At 38.9% G+C, this 23411-nt stretch overlaps 1 protein-coding gene across 1 annotated transcript; it reads right to left on the bottom strand.

Moving 5' to 3' along the window:
• Positions 1 to 3755: 3755 nt before the first annotated feature.
• Positions 3756 to 21041, bottom strand: LOC121635060 (leucine-rich repeat neuronal protein 3). Its single transcript, XM_041978121.1, has 2 exons — positions 20699 to 21041; positions 3756 to 7066 (listed from the first exon to the last, which is right to left on the bottom strand). The coding sequence occupies exon 2, from the start codon at positions 6668 to 6670 to the stop codon at positions 4541 to 4543; it is 2130 nt and encodes a 709-aa protein (XP_041834055.1). The 5' UTR covers positions 6671 to 7066; positions 20699 to 21041; the 3' UTR covers positions 3756 to 4540.
• Positions 21042 to 23411: the final 2370 nt, after the last annotated feature.

The following is a 23411-nucleotide window of genomic DNA, read 5'->3' as shown; positions in this document are numbered from 1 at the left end:
GATAACTCAGATAATGATCAGATTTTATTGTCTTAAAATATGAATAGATTGCTTGAGTTCAGTTTGTTGCTTGAGTTCTTTTTTTTCCCAGTTAGATTCTGTAGGTTTGTTTTAAATTTTTACATTGTGGCTTCCTCTTTATTTGGGAAATAGCAATGATCTTGTGAACTGTATTCTGTCAAAATAAAAAATCTTTATCAGCAGTTAAATTCTAACTGGTCTGTCAGTTAATTAAATTTGTTGCTGTTGTGCATAAATCTCTTTTCTCTTTCATTTTGTTGTTGTTCAGTGTTGTTTGCCATCTTGTACCTTTGTGAAACGATGTCACAAACAATTAACCAGTGGAAATTATCAGCAGTAGTTTGGAACTGAATGAATCAAATGCCAGTAAAATCTCTGATCTCTTATGTTCACACACAGCAAAGCTAAACATTAGATGTCATCTGGTGTCATGAACTTGTTGTTGCTTTTGCAATTTTTGTTTCCTTTGCCACATTTCCAAAAAAATGTATATATTTATATACATACATATTTTTTCGGCCAAACAAGTTTCCACCAAACAGCAACAGTTTGCATGTTTGTAGAAATGTTTGCATGTAGATATGGTTTAAAAGTAACTGCAATTCTGCGACTGGAAATAAAAGCAGATCATTTTCAGTAGGGACATACTGGCAGTGATGGTTATGGAAATGTAGACAGGAAGAGGTCTGACAGAATAGAAATAAACACACACACACACACACACACACACAGAGAAATTGCTTTTGACTTGCTGTTTGAGTTGAACCAAATCTGCCTCAACATCCTATCTCCACATTTTATAAGAAACAAACAAACAAAAAAAAACAATCTAAGTTGAGAACTACATTTGCTGCCACTGGCCATCATCTTCAGTGTAAACACATCAAAAACACCATGAGACATAAAACAATTTGCACCGCTACAGAAATACTGTAGCTTTATTTAATAAAAGGTCACTATGATAACAAAGAAATGCTTCACATGACTTCAAAGTCAAGCTCATTTTTATTCTGTCATGAAAGCAATCAGTGCTTTGTTATTGCTCTCCATAGGTCATCTGCTTGTTTTCTCCAGTAGCTGCCTATAAAAGCAAGATTTGCCATTAAATATAGAGTTAGCGGCAGCATTGTAAATGTACGCTGACATTTTCACTTCTCAGTGGGATGTGGGTGCCTGTAGGTACACCGGCTGGCCTACATGGAAGTTTGTAACTTTAATAACCTGATAATTCAAACATATAAAAGTGCCTGTAGCAAATGGAACGCTGCTTTCTGCAGCCTGCAAAGAGCTAGGGGTTTTATTTTATCTCACATGGAAGGGGAATTTATTATTTGCCTTGCAGCTTTTAGAAAGGAAGAAAAGAAAACAATTATTCAGGCGGGTATATAAATAAAACTAGAATAAATATGAGCTTTTTTAAGATCTATTAAATTGAAAGTCTTTAAGTAGTACCTTCTTACACAACAAACCTTTCCTTCAGAAATTAGTCCCTGTAGCAGAGTGTCCCTGTACGCATATTATTTTAAGAGCAGATCAAAATATTGCAAATTGATTATCTTGTGTTGAGAATTAAACAAATAAATGCTGGACCTGCTCCTCCCACCAGAGGACATTCACTATGAAATCACCGGCTGCCTGACAATGATCCTCACTAAATTAAAATTAATATACCAGCAGGAACACTCATCTATAAGCCTTCACAGAGAATGCCTTAATATCTGCTTCAGTACAGATGGCTTTTTTTTTTAACAGAACAAGGTGGTTTTAATATTTGAAATATTTGAAGATTCAGCAAGAAACATAATTTCTCCATCCTTACTGCGGATTAAATGGTGACAGCTCACTGGCTCTTTTCATGTGGGATTTAAGTTAAATCCGGAGTGTGTCCTTTTTTGTGTGTGCGTAAAATGTAGGTGCTTTGAATGTACAAATTCAGACAAAAGAAACCTATCTATTTCCCATACTCAAATGTCTGTCAGAGTTGGAGGGGTGTTAACAGCGACAGGTACAGACAGAGTAAGAGAAAACAAAGAGATCATGGAAATGAGTAAGATTAACACAGACGGCAGGAGAGATGAGAACCGAGGATAACATTCAGCTTATTCAGTCATGTATGTAATCAGATCACGGATTGTGTCCAAAAAAAAAAAAAGGATAAAAAGGAAATAAGAACAATATGGCTTCAATCTACGAGTTGCTTTTATCTCAAAGAACATGTTGGCCGGTGACCTAATTTAGTGAATGTTCTGGCTGTCATGTTTTGTTATTGTAAACATACAATGAAAAAAAAAAAAAAAAAGAACACTGACACTGCAACACCTCTGAGTATAAAAGGTGTAATTTATGTTTGTGTTTGGTTTTTGTTTTCTTTGAGTCCTCTGTGTAATGTGTAATACACATTTTGCTATAAAAATGGAGATTTTTAGCTCCCTTAGATTTGTTTTTGCATTGGTATTTGTTTGTTTTTGCAAAAGAAACACCCTCACCCTGACCTGAGTGTTACCCAAAGAACATGGCGTGTCATATTTTAACTTCCTTTGTTTTTGACAAATGGTTCAGCTCTAAAAGCCTCTGTCCATGGTGCTGAAGGTTGGGCCTGATGTATGAGTGTTGGGCCCATGTTTGATAAATCCACCGTGTCACTCTGCTTCTGACAGTCATTCATCATGCTTGGCTTTCTCATGTGAAATGTTCGGTGTGCTGGATAATTCAGTAAGACAAATAAAATGCAAGTCCTGAAGCTCAGACTCGGCTCTATCCCGCTCCTCATGACTTTTCTGTACTGTACTTTATCTCTGTGTCAAAGGGACGCTGTGTCCCTGTCTAAGCATGAGCAGTAGCAGCTGTAGCTGTAACACAGTGTCTATATTCAGACCAGCTGAAGGACAAACATGTTCTTAATGAGGCGACTAATGGGTTCTCCTCTGTTGTTGCCATTTTTCCTCTTTGTTCTTTTTTTTTTTCGAAGGTCAGGATGACCGCTCACCCTGATGTCTAAGTCAGAAGAGCTTTCTGTGCTGTACTACTTGGTCATTAATAATATTTTGTGTATTTACCTTAGTTAAAATGTCATACAGAAGTCCTGACACAGTTTATACTCCCCACTAACTACTGTAGATGACAACAAAATAATTTGTCTTAACATTTAAAACCTCTGGACTGATAAGCTAACAGCACTCATTTTGTTACATTGCAGTGTCCTGAGGTATTTGGTGGCATCAGAAGGACCTTCCCAGTTTTAGGTCATTGGCTGTAATGTTATGTGTTATAAGTGTAAAAGAAAAAAACAAAAGAAAGTACACATTTTTGTAAAAGAAACAATGACATTTATTTTTTTATTTTTTATTTTTTTTTATATTAGCGCTTTTCTTAATTAGTCTGTTGTGCCCACTGATCACATATAATACAGTTAATATAAAAATGGCTTTTTAACTTTACACCCAAAGCAATAACAAAATGTTTTCTTAAAATATGTATGCTAAAAATACTGAGAAATTATTTTCACTTAACATATTGGAGTATAGCTTGTGTATCTGCAGTGATATGACCATGTTTTACTGTGGCTTTACCAATTTCTTCCTTCCCTTTTCTGCTTACTTCATGTAGTTCTTGTTGTAGGCACTTACCAGGGTATAACACACCACTTCTTAAAGAGATAACGCATCACTCACCTCAGTTTTAATCAACTTTTTATATTAGTTTGAGTCAAATGTATCTGCATTTTTTTTTCACCATCAGTCACCGTTGCAATTAGAACTACAAAGCATAAACAGCCATTTGGCAAATCTCCTCTCTAGATACCCATTTTGTAGCTGAATTTCATTAAGCTTAATGTGATGCTGTAATCAAAAGTAGTCCGCTCCTTGCTGTAATTTAAAACCCATTTAAACTCTTCACATACAGAGGATTTGTCATTACATCAACATAATAGAATATATAACAATATTTCCAAGTAAAATCAAGAATCCATTTTTAAATAGAAAAAAGGGGGTATAGTTCATCAAAAGGCTTACACCATAGTCACTGTAATTTGTCTACTCTACTAAATCTCCTTTCCCATAATAGACAGGTGTTATAACTGTTTCTCTAACTCGTCTATGGATGTTTGACAAAGCACAGACGGTATTGCTTGGGACCACACAGACAGTTCCACAACTCTGAACACATTTCACAGTCAATAACAAGAGAGTTGACCACCATCATCTTCTTCTTCACCTTCTTTCCTCTGCCTGCATTTCCAGATGAATGGTATAGAAGTATATCTTTTTGCAGTAAATTCCCCTTCCTGTTGATGTTTGCTTAGTTTGATGTAACGTTTACAAAGCCACCTCTTCAACTGGGATGGCAAGTAATCTTGTTCAACGCATTCCATCCCAGTCCAATCATAGACTTGCTAGTTTATCTGTGCTGGGGATCAGCAATGGGTATGCCTTTGAAAACAGTACAACATCGTTCACCCCGGCTCATGGCCTTGTCCATTCACGGTAGTGGTATGAGGTGCTCCTCACAGCTGGGCTCCTTAAAAGGCATTGTCAGATACATTTATGACTGTGGCTTTAACTTCCACTCCACTTGGCAGTCCTTTCCCTGAAACCCAGAGCTTTGTAAAGAAAGTAGAGTGCGTACCAGTAGCCTCCACTGGTGTCAGCAAAGCTTTGGAATCGCATTTCCTTATATCCCCATAAATGTGGTGGTTCCTCAGAGACACATAAACAAAGAGGCAGGCCACTGAAATCACAGCCAAGAGCACTCCAAAGACAGTGATTACTGCTGCATCCCATTTTTCTGTGTCCTTGGCTGCCAGCTCCAATCCCTTAGTGATGACACTGATGCATTTGGTGTCATGGTTGTAGGGGATGCTGCGAATATCCACACATACTGTGTACCGAGTGGCAGGGCTGAGATGAGTGAGGTTGTAGACATTGACATCTGAAGGAACCCTGGTTGTGAACGCAGTGGTGGGGTGGTTAGCATTCGATACAGTGTACCATTTAATGTTTGGGGCCAATGTGCCAGGCCCAGTCTTCCAGGAAACAAGAATGGAGTTTGTCCCCACTGATTTGACTGCAAGATTCAGAGACCCATTTGTGGTTTGGGGAAAATATCCATTCACCTCTACTGAAACAGATTTAAGATCAGCTCCAACCAGATTATGGGCAACACAGGTGTAAACACCAGCTTCACTTTCTGTTATGTCATAGATGTCAAATGTTCCTTCAGGGTGCATGTAGAACTTGTCAGACACGGTGTTTGGCAAGACTCTGGTACCAGATGGGGTGATCCAGTAGATGTCAGGCTCTGGTTCAGCAAAAGCCCGGCAATGTAGTGAAACAGAGCTTCCATTCTGTGTTTTGATGTGTCCTGGCATGCTTTCTGGTGATATCAGTGGCAGACAAATCTCCATCATTTCCCTGAAGTGCACCTGCCGAACGTGTTGACCCTCATACTCCGGAGGTTCTACACAGTACAGTGAATCTGGCTCCATGAAGCGAATGTTGGTTTTGTTCATGTTCATCCAGCGGACTACACAGTCACAGCGAATGGGGTTGCTATGCATGCTGACCTCTCTGAGATTTGGGAGCGATTCAACAGTAATCCTGTGGAGGGCACTTAGGGCATTGCCATTTAGCATAAGGGTTTCCAGCCGTGGTAGTTTGTAAAAAGCATTGGGATGGATATAGGAGAGTTTAGGATTGTTAGTAGCTTCTATTTTAGTTAGCTCAGGGAGGTTATTAAGAGCGAAGCTATCAATGGAAACTAGTTCTGGCATGCTATTAATTCCCAGTTCTTTCAGGTGAAGCATATCCACAAAGTCCCCTCTCTGTATCCTGGAAATTGGGTTCTTATTTAGATCCAAAAATTTAAGACTTTTTACATTTCTCAGAGCAGAATGTGGCACTTCAGAGAAGATATTATCATAGAAAGAGATGCTCTCTAAGTTGTCGAGACCAGCCAGTGCATCGTCGGGTAGATGAGACAAGTTCATTCTGGTAAGAACAAGACTGCGGAGATTACTGAGAGGTTTGAAATTTTTTTCATCAATAGAAAGAATGGGATTTTCACCAATCATTAGGATCTCCAGATTGGGCATGGGTTCAAACCACTCTCTTTTAATAACCTTCAGCTTGTTAGAATTCAGATGAAGTCGCACAAGGTTGCTGAGGCCTTGGAATGCCATTGGAGAAATGTAGGAGATGAGGTTGTGATTCATGTAGAGCTCTTGAAGATTAGCTATATTTGACAGACATTGCTCAGGTAGTTGACATAATCTATTCTCCTCCATATGAAGGGATACAAGCTGAGAAAGATTGCCCAGATGGATGTCATTGATAGAGGACAAGTTGTTTTGGGATATATCTATCTCAGTAATATTAGCCAGGTAATCCAGTGGTTTGTCAATCTTGGCAACGTTATTTGTTTGCAGTAATAGTACTTGTGTGCCCAATGGTAATCTTTCTGGTAGGCTGAACAATCCCAAGTCATTACAGTCAACTGTTTGGACTTCCATGTAGACTGAACTTGGAGAAAACCAAGGTCTGATTTCACATACACAGAGCTTTGGACAATCAGACCTCACCTCAGTGGCCACAACAAAAGAGGCCATGGCCAAGCCCACAAAGAGACAATCCGCAAATGACACGTCCTTCATATTGGACTGATTCCTTCCAATAGGAACTTGCTCTTTGTTAAAAGTCTTTACAAATGATGGATCATTTGCTGCAGATGCAAAGGCGACTGACTCACCGCCTCTTCCACCACCACCACATCCGCCACCACCGTTGCTGGGCTCCCTAGGGTTTTTTGACTTGCTGTGTGGATGTCCTTGACTGTAATGACCAATCACTCAATGCTGACTCCCGATTTGAAGCTTTGAGGCCAAGGTCGCTGTTAAACAAATCAAAAAAATATTTTCGTAGGGAAAATATTATACCTCTAAGCACTTTTTTTAATATCCATGAATTTTTTTTTCTTTTTCCTTATAGGCGAACGTCCTGACTGATTGTCTTCATTAACTTCCAGAGTCCACAGCCCAGTCCATTTCTATCTGTGTAAGACAAAAGAGATAAAGATAAGCGCTGTTAGAATTACACAACAAAAGATGTGTTCAAGGAATTTCATGACAGGAGAATTTGGGCATACTGACATTTGTTATAGGCATACTGCTGCATGTTGACATTTATACATGCTCCGTTCAAGGCATAGAGCAATCTGCTTGACCTTCTAGACTTCATTTTGGGGCTGTACCACATGTGCCCTGACAATATGGCATTCATCTGATGTTGGCAGTGTGAGTCTATTATTGGTTAAAGAAAAAGCTTTATTAAGATTTGTAAATGGCAGACATCCTAAGGCTTAAGCACTAGCCTTAAGGGGAAGCTGCTTAAGGACATTGGAATATGTCAGTCACTATAGCAACAAGTAAACAAGCAGTCAGTCAAATCCAACCTGATGAGATGTTTGGGCTGTATATACAAAATTAAACATCTGACCTAAATACAGTTTGGACCTGTTTCTTACAGACAGCCATTAGAGACTTATTTGCATTCTTTGCATTCATCAGATCTGTTCTCTGAATCTGTTAGTGGTCACACATTACTAACTATAAAACATACCCTCAGTGGATTTCTCTAGCCTATTATAAGAGATATTTACATATAGCTGTTAAATCTGTAAGTGTCTTACTGTTTAACATGTTATTGGTACAATTAGTTTGTGTTTAATTATTTACCTATTTACTACTGCAAACTAGTTACTTTTTAAATCATCACTTTAAATAGTCACAGGAATGTAAATAAATTTACAAAAAATAGGTTTTTAAAAACGGTGGATTATATTTCTTGTCTTAGGATTTTCTTTTTTGAAAAGGCTAACTTGCATTTTCAGACAGCCTTCCTAACATGGCAACTAGCTGAATTACTATGCACAACATGGTATATAGGTAGCGATTTCACACATAATTTAAATAATTTAGCACATTAATTTTGATATTCAGCTTAGGGGGCTGATCTTCGGTATATACCAAGCAGAAAACCCCATGGGTGAAAAATCAGACTGGTGCTAAAGAGCCAATAACTGCACTTCGCCAAAAGACCCCTCATAGCATATTTTGACCAAGTGATCTCAATAACTAATACGTAGGGTCTTTTTCATGAGGGAGCTAAGATGTTCCTTCAGCTTTGGGTGTTTTGCATTCCCACTGACATCTACAGTATAGTGTAGATTATGCATATTTAGTCTGTTTAAGTGTGAAAAACGTCTTTACTTACTTCTGTGTCAAGATGTAATAAGGCCACAAAACAGATTAAAAAAGTAGAAATCATGCTTTTTGATCTAATTTACCCAAGTGCATGTGAGTATGAACTCTTTTGTGTATATTTTTATACAATGTTGTTTTATTTGTTATTAATATTTTAAAGCTGATTTATTTATTTATTCGCTTTATTATTATTAGTTCTTTTTTTTCTGTCCAGTGTTTGCCTCATGGGGGACCTTGGGAGCCAAGCCTGCTCTGTCTATGTGTGCTTACTGTGTGCTTAGTGTGTGTGTGTGTGTGCAAAGGCTTGTGTTTTTAACTTTCATAAATAGTTTTTGTCGTGGAAAGCACTTTGTGATGCTCTGTGAAAAATGTTCTATAAATCAAATCTGTTTTGATTCAGCTGCATTGCCTCAGTATGAATGTTGATGTTCATTCATTTTACACAGGTTTGCTATGATTAACCTCTTTCTTGTCTCAACTACTGCTCCTTCTCTTCATTCACTCTTAAGCTTACTGAAACCATGCTGTGTTTACAAATAATAACTATTACTGTAGTAAAACCTGAAGTTAACAGATTTTACAAAGACTGGTGGAGGTTAGAATTATACAGAAAAAAGGAAGAAGAGACTTGGACCTGCCAGAAAAGGTCACCTCAAAAATACCAGATAACATCAAAAGCTATATTTTCCCCATCAGGGACATTTTAGAGGCGATCTATTGGTAGAAATTTTGAGGATTAAAATAAAAGACCTCCAACCTACCCAATTCCCAAAAATAGCTTTAAAACATTATTATAATTGACAAGAGATGTCTATAACAATAATTATTATACAAAAAAAATTATTATAATAAAAAAACAAAACTAACTGGAGAGCTGAATCAGTGCATTCATCTTGTACATAAAGCAGCAAAGACATGTACAAGAATACTTTTCTATTTTTTATTTATGCAGAAGCACACCAACAAAATTACCTCCAATTATTTCTAATTTAGTTTCTTCCTGATAGCACGTTTCAGATCATCTGGTGAAAATTTTTTTCTCCATCTCAAAGTCCAAACAAAGATAATTTTCTTCTGTATAGGAGCCAAAAGTTGGTTCCTACATAAAAAAGTATATAAAGAAATCCAGCTACCCTAGATTATGATCAAACCTTAATAGTATGATACTGCTTTAAATGTCTATGATTATAGATTGTGCATTATAAATATAACTATGGTGTATCCTCATCCTTATGAGTCATACATCTTTTTTTTTTAATGCTATATCTAGTCTTCCTCAGTTGAAGTGCACCATGTAATTTGTTGTATGTGGCTGCCTCTTAGTGAACAGATGGGTTTGATGGTGCTTATGATATTTTGGGCCTGAAAGATCAGGCGCCACATCATGAGGAACAGTCAAAAGAGACGGGATAAAATGGAAAGAATCGAGGGAAGAAGTGTGACGGCGGCTGTGAGAAGTGAGAACAAGAAAAGAGAGAAATGATTTCATTTCATCACCCGTGCTGTTTCCACCTCAGTGGCCACAGGGGAGGTGTGGAGAAATATAAATAAATAAATGCACGAGGACTTGCGAAAGCTGCAGAAACGCTGCACTTTGCTCCGCCAGCCAAGCCGAGGCTTCATTCCTCAAGCCCTGCTCCAGCTTTGGCTCAAATCTGGTTTGCATGAGGGAGGCATACATGGAGCCAGAGAAAGCACAGAGAGAGAGAGAGAGAGAGAGAGAGAGAGAGAGAGAGAGAGAGGTGGGTGGGGGGTATTATTTTTCAAAAGCACCTGGCACTTTAATAAGCTGCTACACCCAGAGCATTCTGATAAACAGGGTTTAGCCTTTCTCCCTCAGCAACAGCTCCTCAGTGTGCGTTATGCAGTTGATCCGTACCCTGGAAGCACAGCACAGACTCTGTAATTCAGTCTACAGCGTTCAGGTCTCACCTGTGATCGTTTTGGCTTTCCTTTTTAGTAATCACAATTACCAGCAGTGTAATGTGGTCAGGTTAATTGTTATGGCTCGGCTGCACTGTGTATTCAGTGCAGGTAGCTCTAACAGGGTGTGCTGTTGTTTGTTTAAACAAATGATGTCAATTGGGTCAATGGGGACATTTTTGGACTGATTTATTTTGTAATCCTTAATTTCCGTAACAGCCTTAAAAGCGTTGCAAGAATCACTATTTCTGAATGGGAAACTTTAATGTGGGCTAATAAACAGTGCTGATCTGTTTCTGCAACACGTAAACATTAAGAATTAAATCATCACATTTTGGCAAGGTTTTAGGATGGATGTGAGGATGGACATTTGCTTTAGCGAATGTTCATGCTAGCTTGTCCACACAGGTGTAAATCAAGAATGGGATTAGAAAAGCATTGCATGACGACATGCCATCTAAGGCAACAAACATATTTAATGTGTAACAATGATGATTCAATGAAACAATGAAATTTCATGAATTATAATCCAGCATGTAGTTCATAGAAATGCTGTAATCAATCATGATTCATTTTTATTGCCACATTATTTGGTTCATAATTAATCACACAATGAAATAAATGGACCAATGTTATAGTTTGGAATTACAGGCAAAAACCTTTGCTTTTCAAATTTGTCCATTTTTCTTCTGAAATTAAATTTTATTTCCAGCACTTTGTCGATAAAACATTCCAATAGCATATCTTTTGATTTCAATAACATAGATAAAATAAATAAATAAGCAAATCTGTATCACAAATTTAAATGTAAGCAGTTAAGGACTCAAAACATAAAATTTTCATTGTTAAATTTAATCATATTTAAATCATAGCCAGATTTATACAAGATTTTCTGTCTAAAAAGAAAAAAACAGCTTTTCTTTCTATAGTATTATCTTATTGATGCTGATATCTAAACTCGAATGTATAACAACTAACACTAATTTATAACCGTTATTTGCCAGGAATTTTGAATTATTTATTCTAAGAGATACCTCATTTGCATATTTTAACATTCATCTTATGAATCATGTTACAAGAGAAAACGACTGCCTTACAGAGTGACCAACTTTTTTCCTTTTTATCTGATATTGCTTCAACTTTTTCATTTAATTTCCAGCTTCCTGGATGTCAGCTGCAGTCATAGTGAGGGGCTGTTGAAGAAGGAAGCTCATTCGATCATAAATGGCATCTTGAGTGGTAATGTGGTCACTGCACTGAGACTTCAGGTATGTTTCCCATCTAACCACAACAGTGTTGTGTTCACTGACTCCTTTAGATAACAAAAAATGGAATGACGATAACAGAGGTGGCTATTTAGTTACATAATTTTAATACATATTTAGTTACATAATTTTAATACATTTTAGGTTAATAAACTCTAGTACACTTTCATCAGTTCAAGTGAACGATCCAAATCAAATGCAGGGCATTTGAACACATAAACTGGTATCGTACTACTTTCATTCTGCAGAGCCCGGGGAGGAGGCAGTCGATATTGTAGAGGCCCTGCACCGTGACTGCTGTGCCTATGGACTCCACACACCACTTGTACAAACCTATTAGTAAAGGTCCAGTCAAGTTACCCATCTGCAGCCCACTGCCCCACACACATCCACTGCTGTTATACAGAGCTAATTCCCACAATCCACTGCTCAGTTGCTGGTAATTGAGGCAGAGCAAGAGGAGAGGGAGATCTGGAGGAGAAAATAACTGACAGGGGAGAAACCTGTCTTAGTGTCAGTAGTGGTATATTAACCTTCAGTGGTATTTTGATTGCTGTCACCAGGAAATTTTCATTTTATGTCAATCAAGCAAAGGAATTAAATCCAGTCAAAAATTGGAATAAAACAAGGATTTTTGTTTTTTTTTTTTTTGTTTTTTTTTTGCAAAGAAAAGAGAAAAAATGTTGTGTATTTCAAATTACTTGGTAACTGCTGGACAAGGAGAAATGTGGGCAATAAGGCTAGGGCAAATTGAATCCAAAGATGGATGCTTAGTATCTGCACGTAGGAAAGCTTTAGATAATCTTGAGTTCAGAGATGCATAATCAGCACCTGGAAATATAACTGAAAGAGCTTGAGATGGGATCTAATCTTCACCTGCACTAACACATTAAGCCTAAGCAGTGACATTTGTTGTGGAAAGGCTTTTACAGGTCAGGGCTAGGGTGTTCACTCATGGAGCTAAAGCAAGTTCCCAGGTGTCAGAGGAAAGGAGGGGGAAGCAATCATTCAAGCCATGAACTCCAAAGCAGCTCCATTACAGTAGGATGCTGACAGTCTACCCCACGGGCTTTTTACTTTGGCCAGCGCTAATCCTTCCTGTGAGCATTACAGCAAACAAGCTTCTTGTATCTCGCTTGTTACAAGGCAACCTTAACTGTTTGAAATACAGCTAGCTTTGCTTACCACTGCCAGATTCGATTACCACCAGACACTCCCTCCTAACCCCTTCAACTACCCAGTGAAGCAGATGACAGATTACAGTTGCCTAATAACACTTAAAGCTTATATAGTACATTGAAACATCATCGTTCAGTAGCTGACATTCTGCAAATGATCGATCAATTTGATCAGGGAAGTTTTTGGGATGGGTCATTGCAATGGGCTTTTTCTCCTATCTGTGATTAGTTTTAGTGAATGCTGTTGGTGGTATTATTATATATATTAGTATAGTATTCTTCTCCAGAAAACTACTGCTATCATGGGATGCCACTGCCTCATGGGAAGGATGATATGGAAGTTGTTCTCTACAGCAAGACACTAGATTTCCCACCACAACAAGATGATATTCACTTTACCTGTCAGTGGTTTTAACGCTTTGGCCGGTGTATCCATACAGTCGCTGCAGACTGCATCCATCTGATGTTTGAAGATGGACAGTGTGCCCTTTCTTTTTTTTTTTTTTTAAGTATTTTTTGAATGAAAACAGCTGCCTGCAGCAGCCAAAAGTCATGCTATGAACTGAAAAAAAGGAGCTGAGGACAGCTGCTGAGTCAGGTGTGTATTATTTGTAGGTTTGACACAGTCAAGAAAAAGAAGTGACTGAAAGATGGTTTTTGCCTCTCACATATTTGTTTGTCACTATCGTTAGTTTCATATCAGTATCTTCATATACACGATTTCTTTATGAGTAAACAGTACCAATAGAGGTAATTTGGTAGATTTGATTGTATAGTTTGTATACAAGCAGATTTTGTTTTTCTGTTCTTTTATTTATTATAATGACATTGCCATCACGTCATCATTAAAAGCTGGAAGCTAATATATTTACTGACAAAATCAGAATCCCTTTCATTGCCTCACCAGTATTACCTGATGTGCCTTTACTTGTCGTGAGTCACAGGTTTAACTCTTAATTAAAAGCTAATTTGACATGGCTGAAAACATTGGAATGTGTCCTCATTAAAATGCTGCACATTAAGGTCAACATGTTGTTGCTCAGTGCTTATTTTATTTCTTTTTATTTTAAAGTATGTATTTGGTTCTGTAATGACCCTTAAAATAAACATTTCACACTGCTCGGAGACCATTTGCTCCCATCTGGAAATCCATCAGTCTTATTGGGCTGAGGTTTAAGAGGTTTGCACACTGTCAAGGTGAAAAGCTTTTCCATTCACATCTTGGCAACACCTCGCTTGCTTTCCCCACCAGACCACCTCCATTACACCAAAGCTGGGGCTGTTGCGGACAGTAATGGCACAAATATAGTTTGATTAGAGAGCAGTGAGATATGACCACTTTAAATTAATGAGCGTGCACGGTAGAAGCTGAAAGAGTTGTTCCTAGTGACTCGGCACTGTTAATTCAGGAAAAGCCTGACTCAAGTTGTCTGGGCAGCCAAACAGCTGGGCTGAACTGTTTGTTTTGTGCTGTTTACTGAAATGCATTATAAATCCTCTCCCTCGCTTCACAGGGCTTGGATGGCGATTAGTGAAGCGGCGACATAGAGGTGATTGCTTTGCTGCAGGTTGGGTACTCATCAATGCCCCGCGTGTAGACGGGCTGACCCTACCGCTCATGTGAAAATAAAATCATTTATTATAAACGACGTAAGATCTAAGGGAAATAATGGGTGTAGATGAAAAAAAATTTGTGAGATGTACGTTTTTGTGGAAAGCAAACTGGCCCTTGGGGAGCTGATTATGAGGCCTGCACAGTTTAAGTGGTAACAAGGCAGTATTGCATCTGCTGAGACATTACAATCACTGTGGTAAAACTGGGTGGAAGACATAAAGGTCACACACAAGTGGAAAGTAGGGCACAGCCGAATTGCCTCCTCTTTCAAGAGAATAGCCTGTGTATTGTAGAGATGGCTCACTGGGAATTTTGATCCATTGGTAATAAGCCTTGCAAGGCTTTCTTCGACCCCCCCCCCCCCTTTTTTTTTCTCTCTCTCTCTCAGGCTCCTTCCTCTTTCTGCTTTTTCTCCTCTCTTGTTCACCATTTCTCATGATAATGAAACCTCCTCATTGCTTTTTAGAAGCCTGTTCTTTTGCAACCTGCTTTCTCACATTTGTCTCTGCTGTTCAAACCCTGATGGCGAACATTTCTCCTTATGTTCATGATTACCATCATGACCTGCACAGGCAGTGGATAATAGAGAATGTAGGCATTTCATTTTGTGGCCATACATATTCAGGTTCCTGTCTTGCTTTCTGGGACTGTCCTTTTATATATTTGCTTTCTGTCTAATTGTCTTCCCATTGCTTACCATCCCTGCTGTGTAGTGCCTATCTGCAGGTCTGACTTACTGGATTGTATTTCTACCAATCGCAATGCTATTTTTAGTGTCCCATGCAGCACAGTGATTAGTAATCCTGGATGCCTGTTTTATGCTATGTGCCACGGTGCCTTTCATAGTAGTATTATTCAAATGTTTTCACTTTTAATGAACACAAAGTTGTTATTGTCACTTTTCAAACTGAAATATAATAGCTAGATGTTTTGCAGTGCTATGCAAGATTAACTTATTTGAATTTTACACAACACTCTTAGCACAGTAAACATTGCTAATAATGTAACACACACAGTGAACATACAGTGCAGCTGTGACACAACCAAGCAGGGTTTCATAAACTGACCTGTTCTCATTCTCAGAGTCATATAAAGTCATTTTGGTAAAGCATCTCTGTGACAGAGGTGTCCTTTGACACAACAACCCCAACAAAGTTTGACAGTGACCCTCTGACTGAGCAAACAAATCTAGTGCTAAAAAGTAACTGGAAGACTTCTGTTCCTGGAGGTCTGGATGAAAACAGATGTCTGCAGCCTCCAAAAGTCATGCTATGAACTGAAGAAAGAGCTGAGGACAGCTGCAGAGTCAGGTGTGTATTATTTGTAGGTTTGCCATAGTCAAGAAGGACAAGCAATGACTGAAAGATGGTTTTTGCCTCACACATATTTGTTTGTCACTATCTTTAGTTTCATAAATGCAATGGAGTCACACTCTTTACATACATGATTTCTATAGAGGCAAAAACTCTTGTATATGAGCAGATATAAAAATAAAAAATAAAAACTTCTATTTATTTTAATGGCATTGCCATCACATCATTAAAAGCTGGGAGCTAATATACTGACAAAATTATAATCCCTTTCATTGGTTCACCAGTATTACCTGATATGCATTTAGTTGACATGAATCACAGGTTTAACTCTTAATAAAAAGCTAATTCAACATGGCTGAAAACATTGGAATGTGTCCTCATTAAAATGCTGCACATTAAGGTTGACATGTTGTTGCTTAGTGGTTATTATTATTTGCTTAAAGACCATTTGCTCGCATCTGGAAATCCACCAGTCTTAATGGGCTGAGGTGTAAAAGGTTTGAGACAGAGGTATCCCCTGACACAACAACCCCAACAATTTTTGCCACTACCCATCTGACTGAGCAAACAAAAAGTGCTGAAAATAAACTGCAAGACTTCTGTTCCTGGAGATCTAGGTTTGACTCCTGCTGTGAGACCTATTGTTTTTTCTTTTATCAGATTTTTGTGTTTTCAGTTGGAAAAAGATTACAACTGTAGTTAAACTTAACTATCAAGGACCACAAGGAAGAAATTCACTGTGGCATCGAGCACCGGCCTTTCAGTAGTTAAAAACCGAGTGGAAATTGGTTTTGGTACTTTTAATATAGATGGTATCAGTTTTCTTCCAAGTAGTGCAGCATGTTGCAGCTTCATGTTGCTACATTAGTCCAGAATGGACAAACCATACACTGGCTCTAAACAAGCCTTGTGTGCATTTAGTGGCCACCGTAGTTTTTGCTACACATTAAATTCTGGCTTCTATTCAGTTGCTTGTTATCGGTACTTCAAAGCTATGATATTGAGAAAAAGATGCCAGCGGGTGTACCAAAGTCTGGCGCCTAGAATTCCTGGTAAAGGACTGATTTGTGATGAGTTAAGAGTGAGATCAGGTTCAATATACATTCTGGGTGAGCCTCATATTAGTAGGAGACCTCTGGAAGGCTCTACTGTCCCTCCCTCTGCCCTTCACCTCATTGATTTGCTATTATACTTTCTCCAAGGTAAGGGAGAGTCCATTAAAGGGAATCTTCAATGTGTGTATGCATAATGAAGCTTGCTCTATGTATGTGTGTCTGAGGCTGTGTGTATCCATGTGGGAACTGATGGAAACCTTACATCTGCACTTGTATGGCCATGAATCAGTGGCACGTCGGCCGTTAATGTAAAATCAATGTTCCAAATTAACCACAGGAACCCGTCTCTGGTTTTTCAGCTCTTTTCTGGACAAGACATGCCCTTGGGCCGAGTGAGGGAGAACACACACGCTACACAATCAAACACTAAAGCACATTCTTGTTGTATGCACACATACACGCACACAACATATACCAATACATGCAAATGCAAGAAAAGATCCATGCATCTGCAGATATGAGTGCGCTCGCGTAATTTAGCCTGCAGTCTCCTCACAGAGAATGCAAAAACAACAAATGCGCACCCGCTCATTCGCATAATGCATGCTTAACACACCACGCAGTGAAAGAGCACAGCATAGGTCCCCTTGTCTAATTCGCAAAGCACTGCATCTATTAAAATTAAGCCAAGGTATCCAGCTTGAGGCTGCCGCTGATAAGGTCAAAGGCGTAGCGAACATTCCAACACTCATTTCTCCCCCAACATAATCGCACTCACTCTTGACAAAAATCTGCATAATGTTTCATGTATAGCTGCTAGCTAGAATAAAAGAGGGAGGTGTCAGGAGAAGAGGACAGGCAGGGGGAATGGAGTCAGTGGCATATCCCTCAAAGTCAGAGCCAAATTGAATCTGCAGGTGCAAATGTGGCATGTGTGCTGCCTCTAAGATGCACAGCTATCTATATTTATGTGAATAAAATATGGCTGGTCAAGGGGGCCACAGGCCTGCAGGGAATAAGTTCCTACGGCAGACAGAATCAATCATTATATGCCACTGAAATGCATTTATCGCAGGCTTGGACCTCTTTATTATGATTTCATGGGGTTTGATAGGAGCTTTCTCTTTCTGTTTTCGGTCTCTGCTACTCTTCTTCTGTTAAAACGGACGAAAGATGCTTCCAAACAGTACGACTGAGTTACTGTTCAGAAGCTCAACAGCACACTGACCAGTTAACGTGGAAGCAGTTTTTATTCAGTCTATGTCTTTCTATTTGCAAACTATATGTCTGCAAGTTTGGAAGCACACATGCATCAATCCATCTGGATGTTGCCGTATCTATATGCATCACTGCAGCTTCATCAATACCTGACAAGTGATACAGCATCAACAACCTTTTCATTAGTACTCAGATAGCCTGTATATACATCAGCATGAATGCAGAACAGATGGACTGCACAGCAGTGGCCCTTTAGATGTACTCCTCCTCCTCTGCTCATGTTTTAAACTGCAATATGGGCATATGTCTCCATCATGTCCAGCTCTGATATGAATCTGCAGAACAGCAGACTAATTAAAAGATAATAGCTTTGATTTTACTGTAAGAATAAGTCTCTATGATTTTGTTTTCCAAATATCTGACATTTAGGTTATACATTTAAGCTGTTTTAGTATGTTTTTAGTTTAATCACTGCTTCACAGTATGCATGCAAAAAAACAACACACCCACTCACTCTACATATGCGTGCAAAATAAATACCTTAAATCCCAATGAAAAACTAAATGTCACTGGATACAAAGGAAACATCCCATCCCATTCTGACCTTTGATATGGACTGAAAACACCAAAATGTCATGGGTGTTTCCATCACAGAACACTTTGATCCTCCGATTGTTGGTTTCTATCTTTTATTCTCTCTCTTTTTCCATGATTTGGGACTAACAGTGTCAATTTACTAGATCCAAAACAAACATGCAACTTGTCCTCTACTTCTCATTCTATTAGTCGTCTGAATCTGCTCATTCCATTTTAATGGGTTCCTGTGTTTGGAAACAGGATGCTATCACAGAGCCTTTGCTTGGATGAACACGCTGATCCCCTGCAGCCTTCTTGTGGATATGTTTACATGCATTTTACTCAAGAGCCCTGTTCGATCCTTTAGCATCTCGTTACCAACTTTACAATGAAAAAAAAAAGATCTTTATTTATTTATTTGATTTCGATGGCACTACAGAAGGTTACAGTGCAGACTTCCTGAACACCACTTTCAGCCAATAGTGGCATTGAGCACCCACACATCCTCTCACCCCACAGGAACCTGCTGCCCTCTGCCTATAGAGAAATTAATATGAAACACCTACACTGTGCTGCCTGTCATGCTCTCAAAGCCCCCACAAAGCCACTGCAGGCACAATACCTTTCCACCGCAACACTGTTTCTTTCAAACGCAGATCAATAGGCAATTCGCAAAGCCACTCACTTAAAGCATATGACTTGTAGTGAACATGTAATATTGATTTGGTTTGAACAAATATGGCTAAATTAATGAACTAACCCATTACTGCTTTGCTTAACTGTTTTTGTCATCATTGGGAGGTGGAAATGCAATGTTGCATATGAGCGTATGGTGTTTGGTCCTTTATGTATGGCATGACATCAAGTATATAGAAGCTGGTTTTGTCCGTTGCTCACCTCAAGATTTCTTTCTTTATTTGTGGATAACTGATGTTTGAATATGATGATAGGAGCTACAATGACGGACTGACCGGCGGGTAGTGAAATGAAGTGACTGCAATACATAGCTTAGTGTGTGGGCTGAGGTTTCCTCAGCATGGCATGGAGTCTGATGTGAGGGCAGGATGGCTCTCATGTGGCATTTTGACAGTGGGTTTCATATAGAAGCAGCTGCTTTGGGTGAGTCATTCGCACTGTGGAGGCCAAAATCTATTCCATCCACCACTGGGAACAAGCAAGCGGAAAAACGCTCACTCACACACACACACACACAGACACACTCTACACAACACGACTGTGTTGAAGATTATACAGCAATCAGATTGTATAGCCCCTTCAGCCATTATCTGTTTATTTGTGTTTGAAATATTCACGAGAAATACATCTGCCGTATGACACGCAGTTTGGACAGAGGGGAAAGGATGTGAGGGGTAAAAATCAGAGCAGGAATGAGAGGTGCCGGATGCAGTTAAAGGATTAGTCAATGCCATCCCTCTCTCTCTGATTCTCCAGCTGGATCCCTGGATGTGTGGGTGTACGGGCACAAAGCAGGTGAAGTGATGATGGTGAATGCTTCTCAGCAGCTGCATTAATTACGTAAAAGCGCCGGATGCCAGTGCCGAAATGGCAGAGGAGGCAATCTATTCTGGAAGGGGGGGATGACGGTGCGGTGTAGTAAATGTGAAATTTACTTTTAGTGACATGTGGGGGTAGCAACTTCTCTGTTTGCAACAGAAAATTTTAAGAGGAGATAGGGAGGAGGAGGAGAGGGGTGATGGTGGCGATGAGCAGGAGAAGGGGGAGAGGGGGGGGTGGCCACCATTCAATAGATTTCTTCCAGACGTGTCTGGTGCGCGCTCACTAAGCAGCACCCAAGGACATGAAACTGCCAGTCCCGTCATTTGAGACGCACACTCGCGTCCTTGTTACGCATAATCAGTTAATTTGACTAGTTTGTCTAAACGCAGTCCGAATCTGGTCTGGTTGAGGCGCATTCTGCATAGTTGCGCAAAAGCGCATCTCCACGTCTAGCGAGGGTTCGAGGCCAGTCATCAGCCTAATTGTTCTGCAATATATGCCCTCTGATTTCAATCAACGTGCATGACGGATTATTATTTAGAAAACAACCTCTCACGTACGCAATTTCAATAAGAAGAACAAGCTACACGTACGGTAACGCATCCCCAGAATTAAGACGTTATTAGCTTTTATTCATTCATATATTTATTATATTATTTCTTATTATTATTTTTTAAACGAACTTAGAAAAATCAACCCGAATTATGTGATATAGACGAAATGACTAAATGATTTTAGGAGTGAGCAGATTAAACTTACCTGATTCAATCATCATAATAGGAGAAGCAGTGTTTTTGTCTGTATTCCCATCAAGTGCGCCGCTCTGGTGACGAGAAAGAGCCCCAGCGCGCAACATAAAGCCAGTCAACAATGTGTGGTCGTTTCACGCAGTTGATGAGAAATCAGTTCTCGGCTCTCCTCCGCGGGAAAACACACGGACTTCTGCATGTGGGAGGAAAGCAAAAAAGTCCAAAAGCAGGTTGGCGAGGATATGAAGACAGCTGCATGTGTTCCCCGTGCCCTTCTCTTCCCTTCTTTCCAACGGCTGTTACGGGCGCATCTCGTTCCTTCGATCAAGTGTCAGGCGGACCTCATAGATGCGTCGCCGTCTCCTCAGCAGTCATTAATATTTGCACAAACCCCGACTCTCCAGAGAACAGCCAATGGCGTCTGAGAAGCAGGCGAGGTGCTTCCAGCATCCTTGCTCTGGTTGGCTGATAGAAGTTGTCAGTCATATCCCAGAAGCCTGTTCCCATCTATGTCTTCTTCTGTTGGAGGTGAAGCGCGCTGCAAAAAATATCCACGTTATCAAGTCACTTGGCCAGTGAAGAGTTATAAAATGGTGTTTACAGTAACAAACAGGCTCAAATAGTTGATCATAAGCAATAATAAAATGTTTTAGAAATAAAGGCAGGATAATAACACGTTAATCCTCAGAGTGAAGATCACATTCTTAAATCATGTTCTTACAGTCTGTTAACTTTTCGTTGTTTAACTTTAACATTCATGGCAAAATAAACATTATTGATTTAGTGTGTGAGAGCTAAACTGGTGTAAACCAACTTTTCATGACTAAAAGGTAGTTACTAATACTATTCCTCTTAATGGAAAGCTATTTCTGCCATCATGTTCCCTTTAGTCCTTGCAATGTTAAAATCTATAAACATGACATTAATTTCAAATATGTGTCCAAAAGCTGAATTTTAGCTGCTTTTTCAGTCTCTGTCCAAAAAAATACAAGCATTTTATTATAGAGTAAAAAAATCTACTGTTGCTTTCACATGTAATTAACTCAAAGTCTGTGTTTGGAGGTCTGCGGGAGGATGGAAGGTCCAGCTACCAGGATTTAGTTTCTTCCTCGACCCCTTGGGTTTTAAAGTAACCTTACATTAAACTGTCCCATTTTTTCCCTGTTGTTTACTACTTGGTTAAAGTGGGGTAATAAAAAAAATGAGGTGTTGTTAAACATCATAGCTTCCATTAAAAAAGGCATTTTAATAAGATTGTTGTTATTATAAGAAAAAATAGGACCAATATATCCACATCAGATACTACAACAAAAGGAAAATGTCTCTAAAATGCAGTACATTTATTTTCTGTCATCCTATGAGCTTAGTACAGCATTTGAACTTCTACATATGAGCCAACGGAGTGTTATATTTTGATTTGCCACCACCACATTTTAGCATCTTTGTCTTCGTTGCTGCAGTGGTAAGCGTAGAAGCCCTCCCCGGCACCTTTTCTGTGTGCAGATCCATTTGAGTTGGACATTTTTTGCAGTGCAGTGGAATGAGGAAGAAAGTGCAGGCAGGGAAGAAAATGGATATCTGTACCTATTAGCTCCCGAACTCCTGTTTCAGATCCCAAGAGGATCTCTAACACAATGTTCTACAAAATGATGATCCTGGAGGTCAGGCAGGGCTATCTGTAGCGTCACAGAAGGAGACATCAAATGTCAGCTGGAAGGGTTCTGATTCAAAGACTGTTAGATCAAAGGCTGTTTTATCAACATCTCTGTCTGATTTCATTGGGCCTACTTGATAATATATATAAAAGTTGTAATCTTACATTATAGTGTTTATGTGTCCATGGTGTGGTCACTTATATGTCTAGGAAGCCTCAGGGAGTTTTGAAAGTTTTTCTGGGTCAATAGTTCCCCCTGTTCCCTCTGAATCTCCTCTATGAATTATTTAGATTTCATGTAAATTGCACAAAATTATTTATTTGGAAAGTTTGCTCATAAATGGACGACCTTTATGAATAAATATGCCATGACACTTTCTTAGACAGTTCTGTTTAACTAATGCAGATGAATCTGACATGTCCCAGGTGTTGCTCATTCATACTAAGGGAATTATGCAATCTTTCAAATATTATCCATATTTTTTTCTCCTTGTATTGCTTATTCTGCATTTTTTCATGATGTTATTTAAATTTGCATTGTCTGTGCATGTGCTAGCTACACTCTACCTGTGATGATGCCCCTTTCAACAGACCTCAGTTTGTTTAAACAAAGTCAGGAAGTCTTTATTGAAAATTAGACCAGTCACACTGAAAAATTAAATACACTTTTACATTCTCTTATATGTTTATTAGAAAAGTACAGCTGATTTAAGAATGTAAAGAATATTTATTGGAACTGCAAGAATTGGATCTAATGTATGTCACCCAAATAAAAAGAAAAAAAAGGGACCTTATCACAATATAACGTGATAAATTTTATTCTAATAACATGAATCAAAGTAGCTTATTGTGATGTAGCCTGTAGATGTTGCAACCTAGAAATATTGGAGCAAAATACATTTTATAGAAAATATTCTCAGCAAGCACAAACATTTCATTTTTTTTTTTTTTTTTTTGTCAGTGATTAATTGTTCTACTTTGGTTTATTGTTGTACACACAGAAATGTGGGACATTTATGATCAACACTATACATCGCCTGCATGCAGTGAGACGGTGTGTGCGTGTGTC

This window comes from Melanotaenia boesemani, chromosome 23 (genome assembly GCF_017639745.1).
Source record: "Melanotaenia boesemani isolate fMelBoe1 chromosome 23, fMelBoe1.pri, whole genome shotgun sequence".
In the NCBI taxonomy this organism is placed as follows: domain Eukaryota; kingdom Metazoa; phylum Chordata; class Actinopteri; order Atheriniformes; family Melanotaeniidae; genus Melanotaenia; species Melanotaenia boesemani.
Note: the sequence above shows the minus strand (reverse complement) of the source record. Positions and strands in the feature narration are given on the sequence as shown.